General features: G+C 47.0%; 1 protein-coding gene across 25 annotated transcripts in view; it reads left to right on the top strand.

Moving 5' to 3' along the window:
* Nucleotides 1-21,124, top strand: part of RBFOX1 (RNA binding fox-1 homolog 1) — a 2,180,200-nt gene that overhangs the window by 327,989 nt on the left and 1,831,087 nt on the right. For all 25 annotated transcript variants that reach the window (XM_067706699.1, XM_067706702.1, XM_067706687.1 and 22 more), the window contains exon 3: nucleotides 13,969-14,028. In XM_067706699.1, the coding sequence (XP_067562800.1) occupies nucleotides 13,969-14,028 (60 nt within the window). The remainder of the gene's footprint in view (nucleotides 1-13,968; nucleotides 14,029-21,124) is intronic.

The following is a 21,124-nucleotide window of genomic DNA, read 5'->3' as shown; positions in this document are numbered from 1 at the left end:
GTGTGTGTGTGTGTGTGTGTGTGTGTGTAAGTGTAAGTATAAATGTAAGTGTAAGAGAGGGAGGGTGGGAGAGAGAGAGAGAGATCTGTTTCCCTCATCCTTCCTGCATCTCAAGAAGGACCTTGGATCCCAAACCCTGCTAGGAAAACCCTATCCATGGTCTGACATTTAGAAGTTTATTGACTGGAATGAAAGAATTGTCAATTTCAAAACATGAAAAGCCATTGGGAGATCAGGTGCTTTCTGCAAACATTCCTGCACAGTGACTCATGGAATGAAAAAAAAGAAAAAAAAAAGCTGCCTTGTTTTATTAATTTAGTTCTGACAGCTATTAGTTCTGAGGCCTTCAAGGTTCTCAGCAGATATTAAAGAATCCTCAGGAACCCCTCTGTGAAATACCAATAATGAACCATGTAGGAAGCAGGAAGCAGAGGTTAAATGAAGATTAAAACACCCCCCGGGGACCAGGTTGTTTCCGCCCACTCAACCCCAGAGGTCCTGGTGCACAGAGGCTGCACATCCCTAATTCTGCAGCGAGGTCAAAATGGAACCCAGCATCTTCTCCCCAACTTGCACTTCCACGGGGGTCTCTCAGCTCAGGGAGCAGCACAGATGGCTGCCCAGGTGCTTATACAGAAACCCTGGAATCATCCTTTCCTCTCCTCCCTCACTCCCACACCCCTTAAATTCTCCTGTCCTAGGAAATCCACCCCCAAACACATTCCCCTCCACCTCCCTCTTCTGTCCACTTTCCCAGCATCTTGGATTCTTGGATTCTCCTGCAGCCTCCTCCTGCTTCCTTCCTGTCCATTCCTGCACCCCCTTACATCCAGAGCAGTCTTTTCAAACACACCTGACCTTGCCCAAACACCTGCTGCTATCTGAGAATGGTTGAAGTTCTTAGCATGGCCTTCCAGACCCCAAATTTCCTGTCCTGCCCACTCCAGTGATACTAGTTTGGCTTATAAAGTGCCAGCCTCGGGTCTTTGCTGAGGCTGACCCCTCTGCCAGGATCGCGTCCACCAACTCCTGTCATTCTTCGGATCTTTATGCACCGGGGAGATCTCATAGCATCCTGGACTTTTCCTTTCATGGCTTTTCTCACACCTCTCACTACCCAATTACTTCTGTAATTCCCCACTTAACATCTCCCACAACAGACTCTAAGCCCAGACAGGGCAGGGACCCCGCCTGTCTCCTCTGCAGCAGTCTCCCCAAGTCTACTGCAGTGATGGTGCAGGTCTAGCCACAGGTGGGTGGGTGAGGGTTGTGCCTGGAGGGGCAGTTAATGCAGTCTTGCTTTTCTGGGTTCACGTGAGCACTGGCTGATTGGATTCCATTCTGATCTGGGAGCAGCTGCGGAGACTGATTGGTGATGGAGCTTGTGGGAAAACATCCCCAGCTGCATGGGTCTCAGCTTCGCCTGGCACCGCTTCCCTGGGATAAGTGCCGACTGAGCTTGTGGATCTTCTCAAGGACCGGGAGAAGTGGCTCCCTCCCCTCCCCGCCCGCCCTCCCCCGGGGGGAGGTACAGACTTTTCACTTCATCACCCGGGTGACTTGGATGCTGCCCATGCCAGGCTGCCAGCAAGGCGGGCATTAGACCAAGGCCAGGGCTGCTCGGCTGGGTTGCCTCCTCCAGCTGGTCCTGCTTCAACACTCATCATTCTCCCTGGGAGGTGCTGAGCCTCCAAACATCTGCTTTATGTGGGCTTTGAGCTCCCCACCATGCCATCTTTGGGGAGTGGATGTAAATGTTACCTTTTGTGGTATCTGGTGCTGCCCTGGCTTTGCTCGTGGGCAGTGCCTCCAGATCCTATTGCCTGTAGGATGGGGGACTCCTACAGTCAGGTTTAATTAAAGGCAAACTGATGGGATTCCAGCCAAGGGCAGCCCAGGGGCAGGAATCTGTTCAGCAGATGACCTTACATTTATGTCATAACCCGTCTTAATGATCCCATTCTTCAATGGCGAGGCGAGCCTGGAACCATATACTCAGAGGCAGGCACCTCCCTGCCACTTCCCAGTCTTACCAGGTGGGGATAGGGAGGTTGTGAGAACAGGCCAGAGCTCTCCTGGGACAGACCAAGCAAGGGGCATTTCCTTCATCTTGACTGCTCCGAGCAGGAAGTCTTCAGGCTGTGAAAATTCAAGGAATGTTGGTGTGGGCAGGCCTGGGATGTGTTCTTAATGAGATGGAAAGGGTTGTCTGTCTTCCTGGGTGAGTGCAAGTACCCAAGCTAAGGGCCCTCAGAGGCTGTACTTGACTGGATCCAGAGGAGGACGGGGAAGGGCTGCCCTGGACTCATGTTTGCATTTTTCTGACAAAAATGAAAATAGTAGCTAAAGCATGAGGCTGCTTAAAAATGCTGCCAGTTCAGACTGAGCACTTTTCATGTGCTAGGGACCATGCTAGGTTCCACAAGGAACCTAAATATGGCTAAGACCCAGGCCATACCTTGAGGAGGTTGCACTCATTAGGGAGAATAAACCATTTACATGATTAAATACACTCAGCACATATGTAGTGATACCTTCTATGTGCCAGTGGGGACTTCACTGGGGGTAGAAAAAGCAGCATCCATGGGACACAGATGGGGTACAGTTCTTGGGGGAGACAGTTATCCACATAATTATGCAGATGATGCAGATTAGTAATCTCAAGCTTTAGGAAGTGCCATAATGTACATGATGCTGCAAGGGTGTGTCACAGGAGTTTCTCACCTGGTGTGGCACATCACGGAAAGCTTCCTGGAGGAGGTGATGTTTGGACTGTGGCCTAAAGGACATGTAGAGTTCAACAGCAGAACCAAACTAGCTTTCCAAGCAGGGATGACAGCAGGTGTAGCTGGAGCTCAGAGAGTGAGAGGGTCAAGAGTGGAGGAAGAGGGTGAAGAAGAGAGCTGGGGGCAGACCATACACAAGGCCTTGTTGCCCCAGGTAGGGCGTGTGGACTTGACCCAGGAACAGGGAGAAGCAGCCAGAGGTAGGAGCGATGTGAGCTTTAGGAAAGGAGGTGACGATGCTCTAATGTAGACAAGAAAGTGTAGTTGAAAGCAAAACTGAGACACTCATTTGGGGTTTGTGCACAAGGCAACGATTACATTTAAGCAGCAGTTGTTGCGAACAGAAGGTGGCTTCTAATTGCAGTTGTTCGGCGTGGAATCCACATTCAAACTTGCAATTATTTCACTGTTAAAAGAGCTGACAGTTCCCTCTTCTGCAGGAAGGCAGTCCCAAGGGAATCCTAATCCCAGGGATTTGGCTTTCCCGTGGCCCCCTGAGTACCAGACCACACTTGCACGAAGTTGTTCCTGTTGGCTGGCGACGGAGACAGATGCACGTAGGCCACGCGGTAGAGATGGGCTGAGGAGGGGGAAGGGCCATCTTAGCAAGGACTCTGGATGCATTCAGAGCAGCTGAGTGAAAGGAGGCAATGACACAGCTTAGTAAAATCAGTGTCTCTCCTTCCACACAGCATTGACTGGAGCCAGCAGAAAGTATTGACGTTACCACTTATTGAGGTTTCAATGTGCTATTAGGGTCCCCACCCCCTTAAAAATGAGGACACCAAGACAGACAGGTTAAACAACCCTCTCTGGTCACATGTCAAAGTGAGAGCAGAGCTGGAATTTGAACCCAGCCTTATCAGGGCCTGAAGCACACTGTCTTAACCTCTATGCTGTGCAGTGTCCCAGGAGGGGCTGGGAACTTCCCAGAAGAGGCAGTCGCCAGTTAAGCCCCAAGTGCCTACTGAGTGATGCAAAGGAAAGAAGAGTGATATAGTCAGACAGACTCTATCCCTTATCAGCTTAGTGCAAATGTAGCCAAGCAAACGCTTGGGCAACTTGCTTACCCTCTCTGAGTCTTGTTTGTAAGATGAGCTTATATCAGTGATAATATTGATAGTCACATTTGTGAGCATGTGCCAGGCTCTTTTCTCAGACCTTTACACATAGTAACTCATTTAGCCTTGCATTGGCCCTCTAGGGAAGGTGCTACTATGATCTCCTTTATATCAGAGGAGGAAACCAAGGCACAGAGAGGTACTATAACATGCCCAAGATCACACAGCTAAGGAGAGGTCCAGTTTGGCTCTCATAGGTTGTTCTAGAGATCAAATGATATGATTTATGCAAAGTTCTTGCTGCAGGACGCCACACACACAGCAAAAGCCAATACATATGTTAGGGACATCCATGAATGTTATTTAGCTCTCCCGGGCCTCAGTTTCCTCTCTGTGAAATGGGGATGATAACAGCTATGATTTATTGGGCTTTTTTTTTTTGAAAAAAATGGGAAATTTAATAAAATAAACAAACATAAATTGACAGTACACTTCCCCCTCTTAATCAGAGCTGTATACAAAGAATAGGTAATTCCCTAAGTAGTATGATTTATAGTGTTTTAAAAAGATTGTATTGGGCTTTTATGATCATCTCATTGAATAGTCTCCTGTGATGAAAGCTGTTATCCCATCCTACAGATGGGAAAGCTGAGGTTTAGGGAAATGGAGAGAGCTGTTCAAGGTCATGCATCTACTAAAAGACAGAGCAGGTTGCTTGAATGAGAGCCCACGCTCTTTCTTAACTTCTGTAATGTAGCGATTCACTGGCTGGTGCCCTCTTCCTTCTCAGGGGCTTGCTTCCAGGTTTGGCCCAGAGATCTCAGGCTGCCTCAGGCATCTCTGGTTCCCCTGAGTCCGGTCCACATCCCTCTAATCAGCCTGCCCAGTGCTCTGTGCTCCAAATGTCCCATTTCTGCAGAAATGGCCCATGATGTCATGTGGGTTACTGACAACGTCTCTCTCAGGAACCCTGAAGAAATCCTGGGCAGATTGGATTAAAAGCCCTTGTCAGACATCCTAATTTTAGTGTTCTCCCTAGTGATTCCATTCAGGAAGTATTTATTTAACGCTTCACTTGTTTTGCCATTCTCCCTGACTTCATTTTGCAAAAGCTCCTGTAGTAACCCACGTCTCCTTCACCAGTGCCCCCGCTGCTCTCGTCCTTGGGAAAACTTGAGTGCTGTGTTCAGCATCTCGAGCCAGATATATGTCTGGGTTTCATCTTGCATCACTAATGCCCTCCTTTATGTCCACGCAGCATATCCCAGCATTTTTGCCGGGACTTCTATATGTCCTGTCTCCCCGCATCTCATTAGATATTGTGGCCCATGTGCCAGTGGACACTTTTCATGCCTTAAGTTTCCTCGCAAGGGCATGACGATGAATCATTGCTTCTCTCCCAGACTAATTTTTATCATTCCACCCCAGCTTCTACTTTCAAAGTCTCCGCTCACATGGCAGCATGAGCAGGTGGGCTGTCCTCTCCTGAGTGTCAGGTACCCTCAGAGGTCAGAGGCCATCCCTGTACCACAGATGAGCAAGGAAGGGGCTGTAGTTACCCACACCTCACTCGCTCACAGGAGACTGAAATTCTCCATGCGTTGGGGTGACCACAATTCTGTTCTTGCCCATGCTTGTTTCTTGATTCAGTGAGTCGGTAAGTCTGTTAGACATTCCTGTTACAGATCCTATTAATTTTAATGGCTTTAGGGATTAATAGAAGAGAAAGCTTCTCTTGATTGTACAGATGTATGTAGAAGTGTGCTTTTGTATATTTATTTTTATTTGAAAAGAAGTATGGTCAAGGCAGCAAAAGAGAGATGTCTGGGTCTGTTGGGACTTTTTTGGTTCTTATTAAGAAATAAAAAGAGGTAAAATTTACATAACATAAAATTAATCATTTTGAAGTGAACAACTCAGTGACATTTAGTACATTCACAATATTGTGTAACCGTCTTCTCTATCTAGTTCCAAAACATAATCATCTCCCAAAACAAAACCCTGTATCCATGAAGCAGTTATTTCCTATCCCCTTCCCCTCCCAACCCCTCAGAACCCCTAGTCTACTTTCTGTCTCTATAGATTCACCTATTCTGGACATTTTTATATCAGTGGAATCATACAATATGTGGCCTTTGTATCTGGCTTATTTCACTCAGTATAATATTTCCAAGGTTCACCCATATTGTAGTATGAATCAGAATTTCATTTCTTTTCATGGCTGAATAATATTCCATTGCATGGATGGACCACATTTGTTTATCCATTCATTCCTTGATGGGCATTTGGGTTGTTTCCACCTCTTGGCTCTATTTGTTTGTTTGTTTTACCTTTGCAGACATTGTCTGGGGTCTGTGGCTATGCTCTGCACTTAGCTGGTTTTTTCTTTGTGAATCTCCTATGTCTCAACACACTTGCTTTTCTCTGGAAAGAGCAGTTAGAGGTTTAGGAGCTGCTGTGGTAAATGAGAACTACAGAATCTCACAACTGGGAATCTGGCATGGCTACTTGCACATGTCCTGCCACCCCATGGGGTAACTTTGACTCCTCAAAGGACAGCCCCTCCAGAACCTCTAAATCCTCTACTCTGGGTTTAGACCCATAGTTCACAGCCTGGCCATATTGTCATCATCTGGGGAGATTTAAGAATTACTGAAACTCCCACTTCACCTTCAGAGAGCCTGGCTTGATTTGTGTGGGATCAAGTCCTGGCACAGGACTGTCTGTCTGTTGAAAACGTTGGATAGTGGCATCCAAAATGTAGGTCCAGGTTCTAACCCTCAGAGGGAGCCAGGACAGAAAGCTCTGAGGAGGTGCTGTGACATTGCCCCGTTGGTTGCTTACCTGTAACAGACAAGCCCTGGCTACTTTAGTATAAGACATTTTTCAGAAGCGACTGGACAGCCCCAAATATTTGCCAATGATCTCTCTGATAAGGGACTTGTATCTAGAATATATAAACACAGTAACCCAATTTAAAAATGGGCAAAGGATCTGAATAGACAGTTCTCCAAGGAAGATACACAAATGGCCAACAAGCATATGAAAAGGTGTTCAACATTGTCAGTCATTAAGCGAATGCAAATCAAAACCACAAAGAGACCCCACTTCACACCCACTAGGTTGGCTATAATCAAAAACAAAGGTAATAACAAGTGTTGATGAGAATGTGGACAAATTGGAACCCTCATACACTGCTGATGAGATTGTAAAATGGTGCAGCCGCCTTTGGAAAACAATGTTCCTCTAATGATTAAACCATATGACCATTATGCTTTGCCATATGAGTTACCATATGACTCAGCAATTGTACTCCTAGGTGTATACCCAAGAGAGTTGAAACATATGTCCACATAAAAGCATGTACACAAATGTTTATAGCAGCATTACTCATAATAGCCAAAAGGTGGAAACAACCCAAATGTCCATTAGCAGATTAGCAGATAAACAAAATGTGGTCTATCCATACAACGGAATATTTTTCAGCCACGAAAAAGGAACAAAGTTCTGATATATGCTACAACTTGAATCAACCTTGACAACACAATGCCAGTCACAAAAGGTAAGGTCAGGACCTGGGCAGGAAGAAACCTGTTGGGACACGTCCCAGCGATGGGCTTACCCATCTCCTGGGTCCTGGACCAGCCGTGGGAAGCAGCTGACCCCATTCTGTGACCTCTTCACGAGTGGTGAAGTGGTGGTTTCAGGGTGGTGGAGGGAATGGGCATGTGCCATGGAGAAGCCTTGTTCACCTGCAGGGTTTTCAAGAGGAAGAATTGTGGGGGCTCCAACCACCTGCCTGAGGTTCTGGGGTTTGTGTGGTGCCTCATCCACCATGGGGCCAGGTAAACCGAGCGGCAGTGTTCCAGGGCCAGGATGTAAGAGGCATGATGGCCTGAGGCAGAGGTTCCAGGGTGCAGACCTGAGCTTCTCTCCTACGTTGGGTGACCTTGGGCAAGTCTCAACACCCTGAGTCCAGTTTTCTCTTCCACGACACGAGTGTGGTAGTTCTCTCTTTCTAGAAATGGGTAACGTCGTTACTCCCAACTTCCAGATGAAGAAACTCAGGGCCTAGGAATTAAGTATCTTGTCCAAAGTCAAGGAGCTCACAAATGAAATCGGGACAGTTTGGATGCCAGCAGTCACACTCCAGAGCCTGTTTCCTTACTTGCTATGCTACTGTGTCTCTTGATGAAGGGTAACTACAAAACCCTGGGCATCTAACCTTTGATAAACTCTGCAATGGACTGGGTTGATGGGTCCGATAAGATGACCTAGCCCTCATTTTATTTTCAGATTTTTAAAAAGTAATTTTACAGATATAGATTCAGAAGCTCAGAGAGGTTAAATGACTTTCCCAGAGTCACACAGCAAGTCAGCCAGATTCCCTCCTGGAACCCAACTTTACCTGACCCCCTTTGCAGCCCTCCTTCCACACCCCTGCCCTGCAGAGGATAGTTTATCTGAGTCCTGTTGACCCTATCCTTCCCAAATTCACCCTCAGAACCATTGGGCCACGAGGCCAGGGTCTCCCCTGGCACTGCTCTGACTGATGTGAAACCCAGTTTTCCATAGCTGCATATTGATGCCTTGGACAACAGCCTAGCATTTCATAGGAGTTTGCAGGTTACAAAAAAGGGCAGCAGGTGTTATTTGGGCTAAATTGACCTTGAAATTGATTTCTTTATTTTATGACTTACTGAGAGGAGATTAATACTTTTTTTTTTTTCCTGCAGTCTGAAACAATTTACATGGTAATAGAAGGCATAGTCAGTCAAATAAATTGCTGGAAGTGGTTGTGTTCCAAGGGAAAAAAATTCGGAGCTTACTCACATTGATTTCTTTGCCCTGGGGAGAAGCAGAGATTTTAACATCTGGGAATAGGGAGCTAAATTTTATCTCTCATTTTAAAAGCAGAGGCCTGAAGGGCTTAATCTGACATTTACACGGAATTTTCTAAGTTGGGGGAAATGAGGGAGCCCGAGTTCCTTACTGAAGGTTAACCAGCGTTTTCTCAGAAGGGCTCTGGCGGTTTGATTCAGGGATGGCGGGTGGGGCCCAGATGACATTTTCAGAAGATGGGCCTTGGGAAGCTGGCTGCCTTGCTCCCACCTGTGGGGGAACTGGGGCGCTGAGAGGCTGGTGACATAACCTTGCTCCCAGGCCCAGGTGGGGTTGCTGAGGAACCATGTGAGCAGAGACCCTGCTTCCAGGTTTCTGGCTTCGCCCTATGGCTGCCCTACCAGGGATGAAGTTTGATTTCAGCTGGTGTGGCAGTGTGCATGGATGGGGTAGGATTTCTGAGTGTGTTGGGATGGATTCTGAGATTGCATCTGGGCTCGGCAAGAAAATGCAGCACTCGATTAGCACTGCCTGCCCTGGGAACAGGATGGGGAAGTGTAGCTTATGTGCCACATACTTGAATTTCCTGGTTAAAAAAACCCTTTAAAATATCCCCCCCAATGCCAATATTCCTGTCTTCAGACCACGTTGACAGGGCTGTTGTCCTCCAAAATGACCCCAGATCATTCAACACATCATGCAAGCTAAATTACTTTTCAGAAAATGTCTAGAAATGAATCCCTACCCAAAGGGCTCTGATAGTATTGCTGCATGCTATTCCCTTAAATTATTTTCTTTTCAAAATAAAATTAAAATTTTACAGTAAAAAAACCCAAAACATCCTAATTGATAATACATGTCAGAGCACACAATTCGAGAGTCAGAAGAATAAAATTAGTTTCTCTCCTATTCCATCCTGCTCAGCCAACTAGTTCCTCTCTCCACAATCAGTGTTTTTTTTTTTTTAAAGCCGGTTTCTTATCTATCTTCTGGAGATTTCAATACATGTGATACATATGCATATATTCTTAAAACAGGGAACAGATTGTGGCATGCTATACATACCTCTCTGCATTTTACTGTTTTCCCCTATCATTCTGTATTGAGCTACCTCATTATCTTTACTAGGGGTGTCTGGATGCACCATAACTTATTTACTTGGTCTCTGAATAATGGAAATTTATGTTGCTCCCAATATTTTATAATTATAAACAATTGCTTCAACGAATATCCTTGGCATTGGGCATTTCCCACAAGCGCAGCCATTCTATAGCAGAGATCCCAAGACATGGGATTGCTGGTTTAAATATTACCAGCTTTTAAAGTTTTGCCCGATGTGTAATTCCACTATGTATAAAACTACCTGTTGCTCTACACTCTTACGAGCTTGATAATTTATCTGACTTTTATCTTTGCTAATCTCAGTAAAGCAAATAATATATCATCCTAATTTGCATTTTGTTTATTATGTGTGAAGTCAAGGATCTCATAATGTCAGTGACAGACGTTTGTACCACCACATCCTTTGTGAATTGGCTGTATGTCTCCTTTACTTGTTTTTTCCTTTGAGTTATAATTTTTTCATATTATCACTCGTTGTCTTTCATTTTATGGTATTATTTTTCATGCATAAAACTATTTTGTTCAAAATGTTTAATTTTATGGGTTTTGGGTTGTAATGAGAAAGGTGTTCACCACTCTGAGATGATAAAAACCTACGTGATTAGATTGAGTACGTTATGTCCTTTAATTTGTCCACAAATTAAGGTGTTATCTTGATTTTTTTGCTTTGGAAAATGCAGTCTTTGTGGGGTGGTGAAAATGTGTGTTGTCTGGGATCACCTAGGGGCCATGATCTGGTCTCACAGGTTCCTCAACCCACCCTGTTTCTCTCGGCATCCAGACTTTTCAAGGAGCAGTCGTGGTCAGGATGTTTTAGGGTGTAATGAGATGGGGTAGCAGACATTTGGAGAGCTGACCCTACCTGTCTTTCACAGCCGGGATCCCTGCAGGTCTTTACTGGCTCCATCCCTGGGACCCCACCGTGGCCCTGACCCCTCACCTTCTGTCCATTACTCAGGAGGCTTTATCTAGTCATGGTCTTGGCCTTCTGTTAACCTGGAAGATAAACCCTTTAAAGTTCATTTTTGTGCAGGGAATGTCACATTCTAACGCTGCCCACCACTGCTCTCCAGGCAGTTCAGTCACACCAATTCGTGCCAAATCCCTGAGAGAGTGAAGCTTCATGGTCCCACAGGCTCTCTGCCTTGGTCATTGTTTAAACTGGCTCAGTCCCCACTGCTGGTAATTTATACCCAAGCTTCTGAAAGCTGTAAACCGAGTCACAAAAGGGCAATAATTCCAAGGGGAAAATACTAGACTTCCAAGGAGGGGGTGAGGCCCAGGGAAGGGGGCAGCTGCACTCGGGGCAGAGGGAAGAAAGGGGGCGACACCCAGGGAGACAACCAGTTTAGGGGCTGGTCTGTGACCCACGAAGGGGAGGCAGTCAGATCTTCTCTCTCCTGAAAAATCACACCATGATGGACCGGCTTGAGTCGGAAGCTGTGGATGTTTATAGTAAGGACTGAGAGGGACGAGCGAGGCTTTCTGGGAACGAGAACAGCGTCAGACAGCTGCTGCCTCCCCCTCTCTTTGAGAGACAACATCTCTTATCTCGTCTTTGTGTCTCCAATCTGGCGTAGAACCTATTTCTGTGCTTCTCACTGTTTTCAAGGTAAGGAGGGAAACAGGGACATGGGGGCTTGGTGTACAGCCGGCTGCTTTGCTCAGGATCATGCAGGGACTGTGCTAAGCAGGGTGGGGGCTGCCAGTGTGGGCAGGAGCGTGAACCATTACAGATGTGAGAAGGTCTGTAAGAGGTGGGCAGGGCAGAAAGAGTCTTCGGAGGATGGCAGATTGAGTTGGTACCACCTCCATCTCCTTGGGGTGAAGACTCCTCTGCTCCTGCTAATTGACCTGAGAAGGAAGTAGGGCACAGTGAGGGGGAGTCAGTTGAGTAGAACCCGGGCCTCTGGGACCCCAGGCTCAGGCATGTGGGGAGGGTAGGCCCCTGGCTGGTGGAAGAGAGTGGGAAGCGAGGATGGTTCAGAGAGAAGGAAGAGGCTCTACAGGGGCAGCTGGATAGGAGTTCCTTGGGTGATGAGGTTCCTAATAAAATCATACTTGATCATACTTGAGTATAAGTAAGTTGTCTCTTTCCAGGCCCAAGGGTTCTGGCCACTGTGAGAGGAACAGCTCACCTGGAGTTACTCTCCCCTTCTCTTACAGCCAGCTTCTTCTGGGGACCTCTTAATTTTGGCTTAACCCCAAGTTCATCTTTCCAGAGCTAGTGGTTGCCATGAACCCACTGGCTTTGAATGAAAGTGCCTTGGACCCCTGGAGCCCAGCAACCGTTTCCATCTGTCTTGGTTCCTGTTCCTGAGAAAGAGCCTGTGACTGGTGCTGCTTGGGCAGCTGTGCATCCCTAGACCAGCGAGAAGTGGGCAGAGGGATGGGTCACCTTGCACAGCTGTGGCTGCAGGGATGGCACAGGAGACAGGGGTCCCAGGGGATCTGTTACACTTGGATCTTGTCTGATGGTTGAGAGCTGCCGTTGGGCTGAACTCATCACTCAAGCACGGCTTTTAGTTGGCTCATTTATAAAATGAGGCCAAGAAGGAAGCAACCAAACCCAGACATTCTCAAGCCAAAGGACACCTGTCAAAGGAGAATCAATGTATCTGTCAGAAACATCACCCCTTTGGCAATATCCTCCCCCTTGTCTCCTGCTCAGGCTGCTGCTTTGGGCAGTTGCTGGATGGGGGCCTATGATTTAAGTCCATCCCTCCCTCCCTTCCTTCTTTCCTTAATTCATTTTTGTAACCTGGGGGGGTGGCATGAGGACCAATCTCTGTGTAGAGGGAGGAGAGGCACAAACACAAGTTTGATTTTCTATTGTCAGCTTTTTCTGTGACCGCTGACTATGGGAAAACTGCAAAAAGGTAAATGAGAAGTAGTGTCTGTCTTCTTGCAAGTTCAGAACTATTTACAGAAGCGGCGCTCTCAAGACTGTGTGGGTGGGTGTGAATAACTGGCTGGTCCGTTTCTTCTCTCTCTCTCTCTGTCTCTTTTGATCTCTGTGTCTCAGTCTATATTTTGATCTCTTTCATGCCTGAACACACGTGCACACACACACGCACACCCACAGATACACACGCTCCTCTCTCTGCCCAGGAGGTTTAAGGCATGACTTGAGGTAAAACCCCGATGACTTAAATGAAAATTTGGAGCTTCAGGCACTGCTGGCATCTTCTGGGGGGCCTGCTCCCCAGACTTGGATGGTGACTGGCTATGGCAGACTCCCATTTGGTGAGCATCACGGAGAAGTGGATAAAGCCATCAGGGGGAGAATGTGACCACAGTGATTAAACCAACACCCAACCATTAACACCTTGGTTCAAGCCCTGACTCTGCGGCATCCCTGCTGAGTTACTTTGGATGAGTTCTCAGCCTCTCTGTGCTTCTCCACCTGTAAAATGGGGCTGAGATCAAAACCTCCTTCTTATATCCTTGTGAGGGTTAAAGAAGAAAATGCTTGAAGATCACTAAGCACACAGCATCCCCGGTTCTCCATAAACATGAGCTGTCACCGGCGTGAAACAGTGGAAAGGAACAGAGCAACTGGGTGTGGGTCTCGCAGGACCACCTGTATCCTCAGGCTAGGATGGAGTGTCCACACTCAGGAAAATCTAGACCAGCACTGCCTAATAGAGATGTCATGAGAGCCACATACGCAATTTAAATGTTTCTAGTAGCCACATTAAAAAGTAAAAAGAAACAGATGAAATGAATTGTAACAATATATTTTAAATATTCATAATATATTTATATATTTAAATATACTAATGTGCTTTATTTTATGTATTATTAAATATTATCATTCTAACATGTAATTGATATAAAAATATTAATGAGATATTAATATTTATAGGATATTTTACATTTCTTTTTTTTTCTCGTTTGTGTCTCAAAATCCAGTGTGTAATTTGTACTTCCAGCACATTTCAGTTCAGAATAACCATATGTGGCTAGTGGTTGCTGTGTGGGGCAGTTTGGGTCTAGACCCCTTCCAGGAGAGCGGGGACAGAGGGGGCGGGGTGAGTGCTCTCAGTGGCTCAGTGTGGTGAGAGACTCAGGTCATGCTAAACTGGGTTACTCCAAATCAGAATTTTGTTCCTCAACCTGGCCCCCCAACCTATTTTTGTCTTTGTTTTTGACAGGACTACACATCTGAAAATTCAGCCCTCCTCTCCAGTGCCAAGAACAGTCCACAAGACTCAGTAAGTAGAAGCACTTTGCTGAGCAGATTAGAGTTTGAAACTGCTTTTGCCTCCTTTTCAGCCTCCTTGGTCGCTGTCATCAATCACCGGGAGTGGTTTTTACCTGAAACTGATCTTGCTGGAGAAGTAACTGGGTTTGAGGGAATAAAGGTTCCCAGGCACTCGCGGAATTTCTATTAGGAAACACCTGGGGCCAGAGTCTCAGCTGCGGTACATGATGTGAAAGATGAGGACCTCCCTCTGAGGAGGGCCAGGTCCACTGGGGAGCATCTAGAGGAGCAGCGACTGGGGGAGGGGCCACAGGCTAATCTCTTTACTTCTTGATGTGAGGATGGACCCCATGGTGCTGGGAAAGTAGGAAGGAAGTTTAACGTCGTTTCATTGTCCCCGCAGTAAAGATAGGGATGCTAGCTGAGTGCTTTGGGGCCCCACATGGTGGCAGTGGACTTGGGTCTTTAGGGCATGTGACTGTGGATGGTGCCAGATGTGGATCCTGTGCACCTCCCAACTGACATCCAGGTGTACAGTGGCAGAGATGCTCCCTGCGCTTACAGTTCCAAAATCACTCCTGCCCAGACTCTCCAGGATGTTTAACTGTGTGGTGCATTCTCCAAGTGCGGTCTGCTTGTGTACTGGTGGGGACCCTGAGATGATTTCAAGGGTCACACGGACTTTTGTTGTTGTTGTTTTCTATTGATCATTATTATTTGGTTTTATGATGATCTTCTCTTTATACCAAGTGATACTGGCTTTCTATTTATGGTAGTGATCTGAAATATCTTTTGAAAATATTTAAGTGAAAAAAAGGTGAGTTGACTTAAAGAAAAAAAATAGTATGGGAAATAAGAGTATGGAAGGAATAACAATGCAGATTATGGCAAGACATTATGGTAGTGTTAAGTGAATGGCTGAGAATAGATTCTTTTATCAGAGATGTTCGCATGGCCCTGGGCAGTGTCCGTGTGTGTGCTCTGATTTGGAATGCTTCCCTCTTATGCCCCAATCATGCTGATACTTTGTACAAAGCTGGACTCTCCAAGGTCCCACCTTTTGGCCTTTGTCTATTTCCCCTAAAAGACTTTTGAGGTTGGGTTTTTTATAATAAACCTCATTGCTGGATCACCTGAAAGAAGAATTTATCTGAGATGCCAAGAGGAAGAGGAAGAGGAGGAAAGAAGATGAGAAATGGCAACCACACAACCGACTTTCTTGTCCCACATTGCAGTTGACCAGACATTTCTTCTTTGTTCTCGCTAAGTCCCCTGAACAACCCCGTAAGGTAAGTGCTGTCTCTGTCTTCATTGTACAGATGAGGAAACCAAAACTCAAGTGCAGTAAATGTACCCCAGAGCACAGAGCGTTGATCCACCCTCTGACCCACTCCATCACTGGGGCACAGTCTTCTGGCTTCACCCCAAAGTCTGTGAAATTGTCTCCCCATCTTGTGGATGCGAAGATGGTTAATGGAGCAGGAAAGTGTGTTAGTTACCTCTTGCCACATAAAAAAATAACCCTGGGCCTCAGTCCAGGTACAAGGACAAACATTTATGATCTCACAGTACCTGTGGGTCAGGAATCTGGCTTTGATGGGTGGTTCTGGCTCATGGTTTCTCATGAGCTGGGGCTGCCATCATCTGAAGGCCTGACTGAGGCTAGAGGATCCACTTCCAAGATGGCTTAGATCATTATTGTCAGCTGGCCTCAGTTCCCCCGTGTGGACGTCTCCATAATGCTGCTTGGGTGTCCTTATCACATGGCTGGTGGATTCCCCCAGGGTGAGAAATCTGAGAGAGAGCAAGGCAGAAGCCATGATGCCTTTTGTGACCTGTCCTTGGGAGTCACATGCTGTCACTTCTGCTGTATTACTGGGGGCCACTCTGGAGGTTGGCTACCACACTTTTCATAATCTTAAAATAACCACGTCTTATGGTTCCACACAGCATTCTTGTAACCTCACACCAAGTCTATGAAAAGAAAACATAAAGATCCTAAACACATTTAGCAGATGGGAAAATGAAGCCTGAAGCAGGAAAGTGACTCACCAAAGAGTCTTGCAGTTGGGGGTGCAGTGCAGAAGCTTTTAAGGAGAAAGTAGTTGGAAAAGAGTGGAGAAAACTCTCTACCTCCTATGCTCACTGTTCGCAGTAAGACCAGTGGTGGCTGAGATCTCCATTTTCCATGAGCTTAGAAGAGCACCCCCTGGATTTTCTGCTTTCTTGGGTTGGGTTAAGGATTCCTCAACCACCAACCTCACCTCATGAAGTCTGACGGGTTCCTTTTACTGGAAGCAAAGATACTATCCTGCTGTTTCCCCCTGGAGGCTGCAGACTTTTAGAGGTTTCCTGAGATTCAAGCTGTGAAGATCAGAAGACCCTAACCCTCCCGTCCTTCCCCACATTTGACCTTCACAGTACCCTGGTCTGGGTCCTTCTGGCTGGAATCCACAGGTCAGCCTCCCAACCCAACATGTCTTAGGTAGCAGCAGTCATTTGTGTGACCTCCTTTGGTGGCAGCATATGGTGAACCAACCACTCTGGGTGGCAGTTTATCTCACATGTCTCAATGTGCAAAACGTGTTCACTCTTTGATCCAAGTAATCGCATTTCTAGGAATTTACACCTTGGGGATGATTATACGAGTGTGAGAAGCTGTGTTTGTGTATTTGTTGAGGGATGATTGTATTAGCAAAAATAATAATAAAAAGATACACCTTCAATATCCACCACTAAGGAATTATTTAAGTTAATTATGTGCATCATAAAGTCTAATTCTAAGCTGCTGCTAGGATTTCATGGTGAGGATTTATATTTATTGACTTGGAAAGATGCTCATGACATATTGTGGAGTGAGAAATACAGCATATATCATATGATTCCAATTATGTGCAATTATATTCATATATTAATTTTCTCTGAAAAGCAGAGAGAGATGTCAGAAAGGCAGATGGGAAATTCAACTAAACGGTGGTTTTTGCACTTTTTTTGACTCTTCAGATTTTATTTCTTTTTTTTACATTAAGCAATTGTTTTCCTTGATAGTAGAAATAGTAATAATAATATTGATAATGACTATTTTTGAAATTAAGCAGCCAGCTCTGGGCTGTTAAGGGAGATTTCCAGGACAGCTGATGGCATTTTAGTAAAGTTTCATTCTCAGTTGTCATAGAAATGCTGCAATCCCCTTGGAGGGGTGAAAATGAGGTTTACCAGACTGAACCAGGGCCCAAAGACAGACTTTTTGGTCCTTGGCTGCCCCAGGAGGCAGGATGCCTTCGGCCCTGGCACCTTTCCACTCACTGCCCTGTGGTGCTAGCCAGCTCTGCAATTTCTGACCCCAGCTTTCCACTTTAGTGCTGTCTTCCAGAAAGGGCCTTTCCTGGACGCATTAGATGCCACTCACTTGCACCCAGAATAAGGAAATAATAATGGTTGAGGTGCCCATTATTAGGCACCTAGGAAGTACCTGGCATTGTGCTCGGTATTTCGAATGTATTATCTCATCTATCCCTGGAGCAGCCCAGTGAGGGAGGAACTATCCCTAACCCCATTTCACAGGTGAGGAAACTGAGGCTCAGCAGGGAGTGACTTACTGAGTCTTAAGCTAATGGGTATTGGATATGGAATTTGAACCTAGATTGGGCTGTTTCCTGAACTGAGGATAAGGCCACCCGGTTCTGTCTGGTGGTTCAGGGAGCATTTATGGGAACATCTTAGATGTGGGGTTGAGTCCAGAGTCAGCAAGTAAGGCAAAAATCACACCTGGTCAAAGTTACCTGCTAAAGATCCCATAGGGGGATGCCAGGCTGAGACCAGCCTTTCTGCCCCTCCACACATCTGAGACAGCCATGCTTTCCTCGAACAGTAGAACAGACCGGAGTCTTTGCTTAGGCACTAGGTGAAGTGCCTGTGTTGAGGTCATCACACTGGATGCCTGGCATATGCCTGTCTTTAAACATTGGGGTCACTGCAGTCAAATGGTCATGTGGTGAGAGTTGCTTAGGGAATGAGACAGATCCACACTCAATTTGGGTGTTTGCTCTGGAGTGAATCCCTCCTAAAGCAGATGGAGGTGACACTGCTGAGCACAAATAACATTCTGCTCGCGTTTTTCTCTCTTTCTCGATTATCCTGGAGACATAATGCAGTTAAGTAGCAGAATCCAAATTTCTACTTTGTTTTGCCTCATTCCAGAGCCATAGTTCACAACCCCTATACATTTCTGTAACAGATATATACTGTATTCACTTTCTTTTGTTACATAAAAAATCACCTGAAACTTAGCAGCTTAAAACACTTGTTTATTATCTCACCGTTAACATGTGTCCAAGGCCCAGGCCTGGCGTGGCTGGGTCCTCTGCTTAGGGTCTCATGAGGCTGCAATCACGGTGTCAGCCAGGGCTGGGGTCTCACCTGGAGCTCACTGTTGTTGGGAGAATTCTGTCCCTTGTGGATGGAGGGCGGTGGACCTCTGCTCCTAGAGGCAGCCCTCAGTTCCCTGCCGCCTCTCATGGGCAGCTCCCTGCTCATGGCAAGTGGGAGAGTCTCTGTAGGGCACACTAGCAAATCGGAGCCTTAGGTCTATACATCCTAACGGAATCATGCAAGTGGTATCCCATCGCCTTTGCTGTTGATTAGAAGCAAGTCACAGGTCCTGCCCACACTCTAGTGGAGGGGATTATAAGTGGTGTGAACAGGGGGCAACCCTGGGGTCTGACCACCACTGATTCTGTGCTATGAGAGTCCTAAGATGAGTCTAAAGTTCTCCTTGTCTTGGGGTGCAGGGTCTTTCCATCCAGTATCCTCCCTTCCTCCCCCAGTAGAGGGCACACAGCCCCCCCATCAGTGCTGGGCGCTCCAGTCATCCTGACCTCTGCCATTTGGCCATCTGGGTGTCTTAACTTCCTCCCCATGTTAATTATGTGGGAGGCTCCCTGCTGCAGCCTCAGCAGCAAATGAATATTTAATGGAATGCTGCCACCTTTTGGAATTTAGCAAAAGTGATCTGTGTTGTTTAGAGGGATGAATGTAAAGCTCTGGGAAGAAAACGTGATCCCATTCCCTTTTACACCCACACCCGCTTGCCCAGCCTTTATTCTGCTGGGAGTTGACCAAGGTTTGACGCCAGATTCTAGAAGAAAGAAAGAAAAGGAGCCAGTTTCTTCGTGAGGCAGGTTAGTTGGTCATTTCTTCTCTGGTTCATACTTACTGTTAGTGCTAACAGGCCTGTGCCCTGTTTTAAATTCCAAGAGGCAGCAGGACATACAAGAAAGAGCTTTGGTGCTGGATTTCATCCCCGGTTCCGCCACCAGCTCATCTGTAAAGTGTGGGTCCACCAGGCTCTTTCAGCTCTCCACCCCCTGATCCCCCATTGTGGTGCCTGTGACCAGGTATGGGAGACATGTAACACCCCATTTATAGATGCCAGTCAATGGGCGTGGAGCTAAGGCCACTCCTGTCCTCAGCAGGAAGGAGTGGCACCTGCGATTATAATGATTGGTAATTAGGGCGGAGTGGCAGTACAGGCGCCATGCCAATGCCAGGTGGCTCCTGGAGACTCACAGCAGCCGACTTGGAGCTGCCTGGCTGCCTGCCTCCCCTGTTGGTTCTCTTCCTGTACATTCAAAGGCATTGCCACCCTCCTGACCCCGGCATCCTTGGCGTTTCCCTCTCTTACTCCCCATCTGAAGTCAGCAAAGCTTATCCATTCTCCCCTCAGTACATCCCTTGTGGACCCACTGCTCTGGTCCATGTCTTCCTTATGTTGCATCTGGATTTTATAACCAACTCTACCCAGTCCTCCACTTCCAGCTCTTCCCTCTCCAACTGGTCAGCCTCACTTGTTTGACCAGGATTCTCTCCTTTTCATCATGTTTCAGTAGCTCCATAGGGTGTGGGAATACAGTACAAACTCCTCCGATTCCAAGTTGGGCTTGGGCCCCATCCTGCTACTCCTCCAGCCTGGGTCCTCCCGTCTCATGCGCCATCTTCCCTGACTGTGGACCCTGGCTCAGTTTATCCCCTCTGCTCGAGGTCACCCCCACCGCCAAATCTAACTGTCCGGATTCCTCGCCGTCCATCAAGATCCATCAGAAAAACCTTGCCCCCAAATTCTTCCTAAGTCTCTCTGGCTGCATTGAGTTTCTCCATCCACTAGATGCCCTCCACCCTCCACTCCCCCTTCCTTCCTCACCTGCTGTCTTGCTTACCTCCCCTTCTCATCATCTATCCCTTCCTTCACTCCCCTCCCCTTAAACAAACTCTGTTGCAGTCAGTGCTAAGAGTCCGAAGGTACAAAGGTGAAAGAGACCCAGACCCTGCCCTCCAAGGGCTTGCAGTCTATGAGGGAAGGCAACAAGGAATACAAAGAAACCCATAATCGAGGCACCATCTGATTGCTCCTCAGTGGAGGCAGAATACAAAATTCGGTAGTGGCACAAATAGGCAGTCAGAGAAGGCTTCCTGGCAGAGATGACACAGAGGGGCAGCGTGGGCATGGGCTTCAGTCTGGCTTAGGTTCTGGAGGAGGGGCTGTTGGAGATGAACAGGAGGGGTGAGCACACCCCCGTGCTCCACACTAGGCAAGGAATTGGGTTTTTGATGTGGTTGTTGTGGGGTCACTGGAGAGTTTTAAGCTTATGATTGTCTTGATCCGATTTGCATCTTAGAAAGAGCTCCCTGGGACCTGGCTTGGGAGCCGCGGACCTGGAGAAAGCCTTGGTCCTCCTCAGGCATTCTTCGCTCCTGCACCCCTCCGGAGCTGGCCTCTGGAGCAGAAGTGTCACCGGCTTGACACTCAGGCTTCCAGGCACGCTCTGCTTCTCATAGCTAATATGCCTTTCCATAGCGTCTGCTTGGCAGAACACCAAGTGTGAGGACGAGATAACAGCATTAAGAGCGGAAGGACAAAGCTGATGCTCGGGGCAGTGAGACATGGAGGCTTAAATTCTTTCCCTTCAGAATGTCGCACATGATTTTGGCCACGTGGTTCTGATGAAAGCAAGCCAGGCTTGCCACGGTGAAATGCTAAGTGGTGCTCATGACCTCGGGCACAGCAAGTGCAGAAGTCTGTTGCTCTGATGAGCAGCCATGCCATTTCT

The sequence above is a fragment of the Pseudorca crassidens genome, chromosome 15 (assembly GCF_039906515.1).
Source record: "Pseudorca crassidens isolate mPseCra1 chromosome 15, mPseCra1.hap1, whole genome shotgun sequence".
Classification (NCBI taxonomy): Eukaryota; Metazoa; Chordata; class Mammalia; order Artiodactyla; family Delphinidae; genus Pseudorca; species Pseudorca crassidens.
The sequence above is the reverse complement of the archived record's forward strand: the minus strand, read 5'-3'. Positions and strand labels throughout refer to the sequence as shown.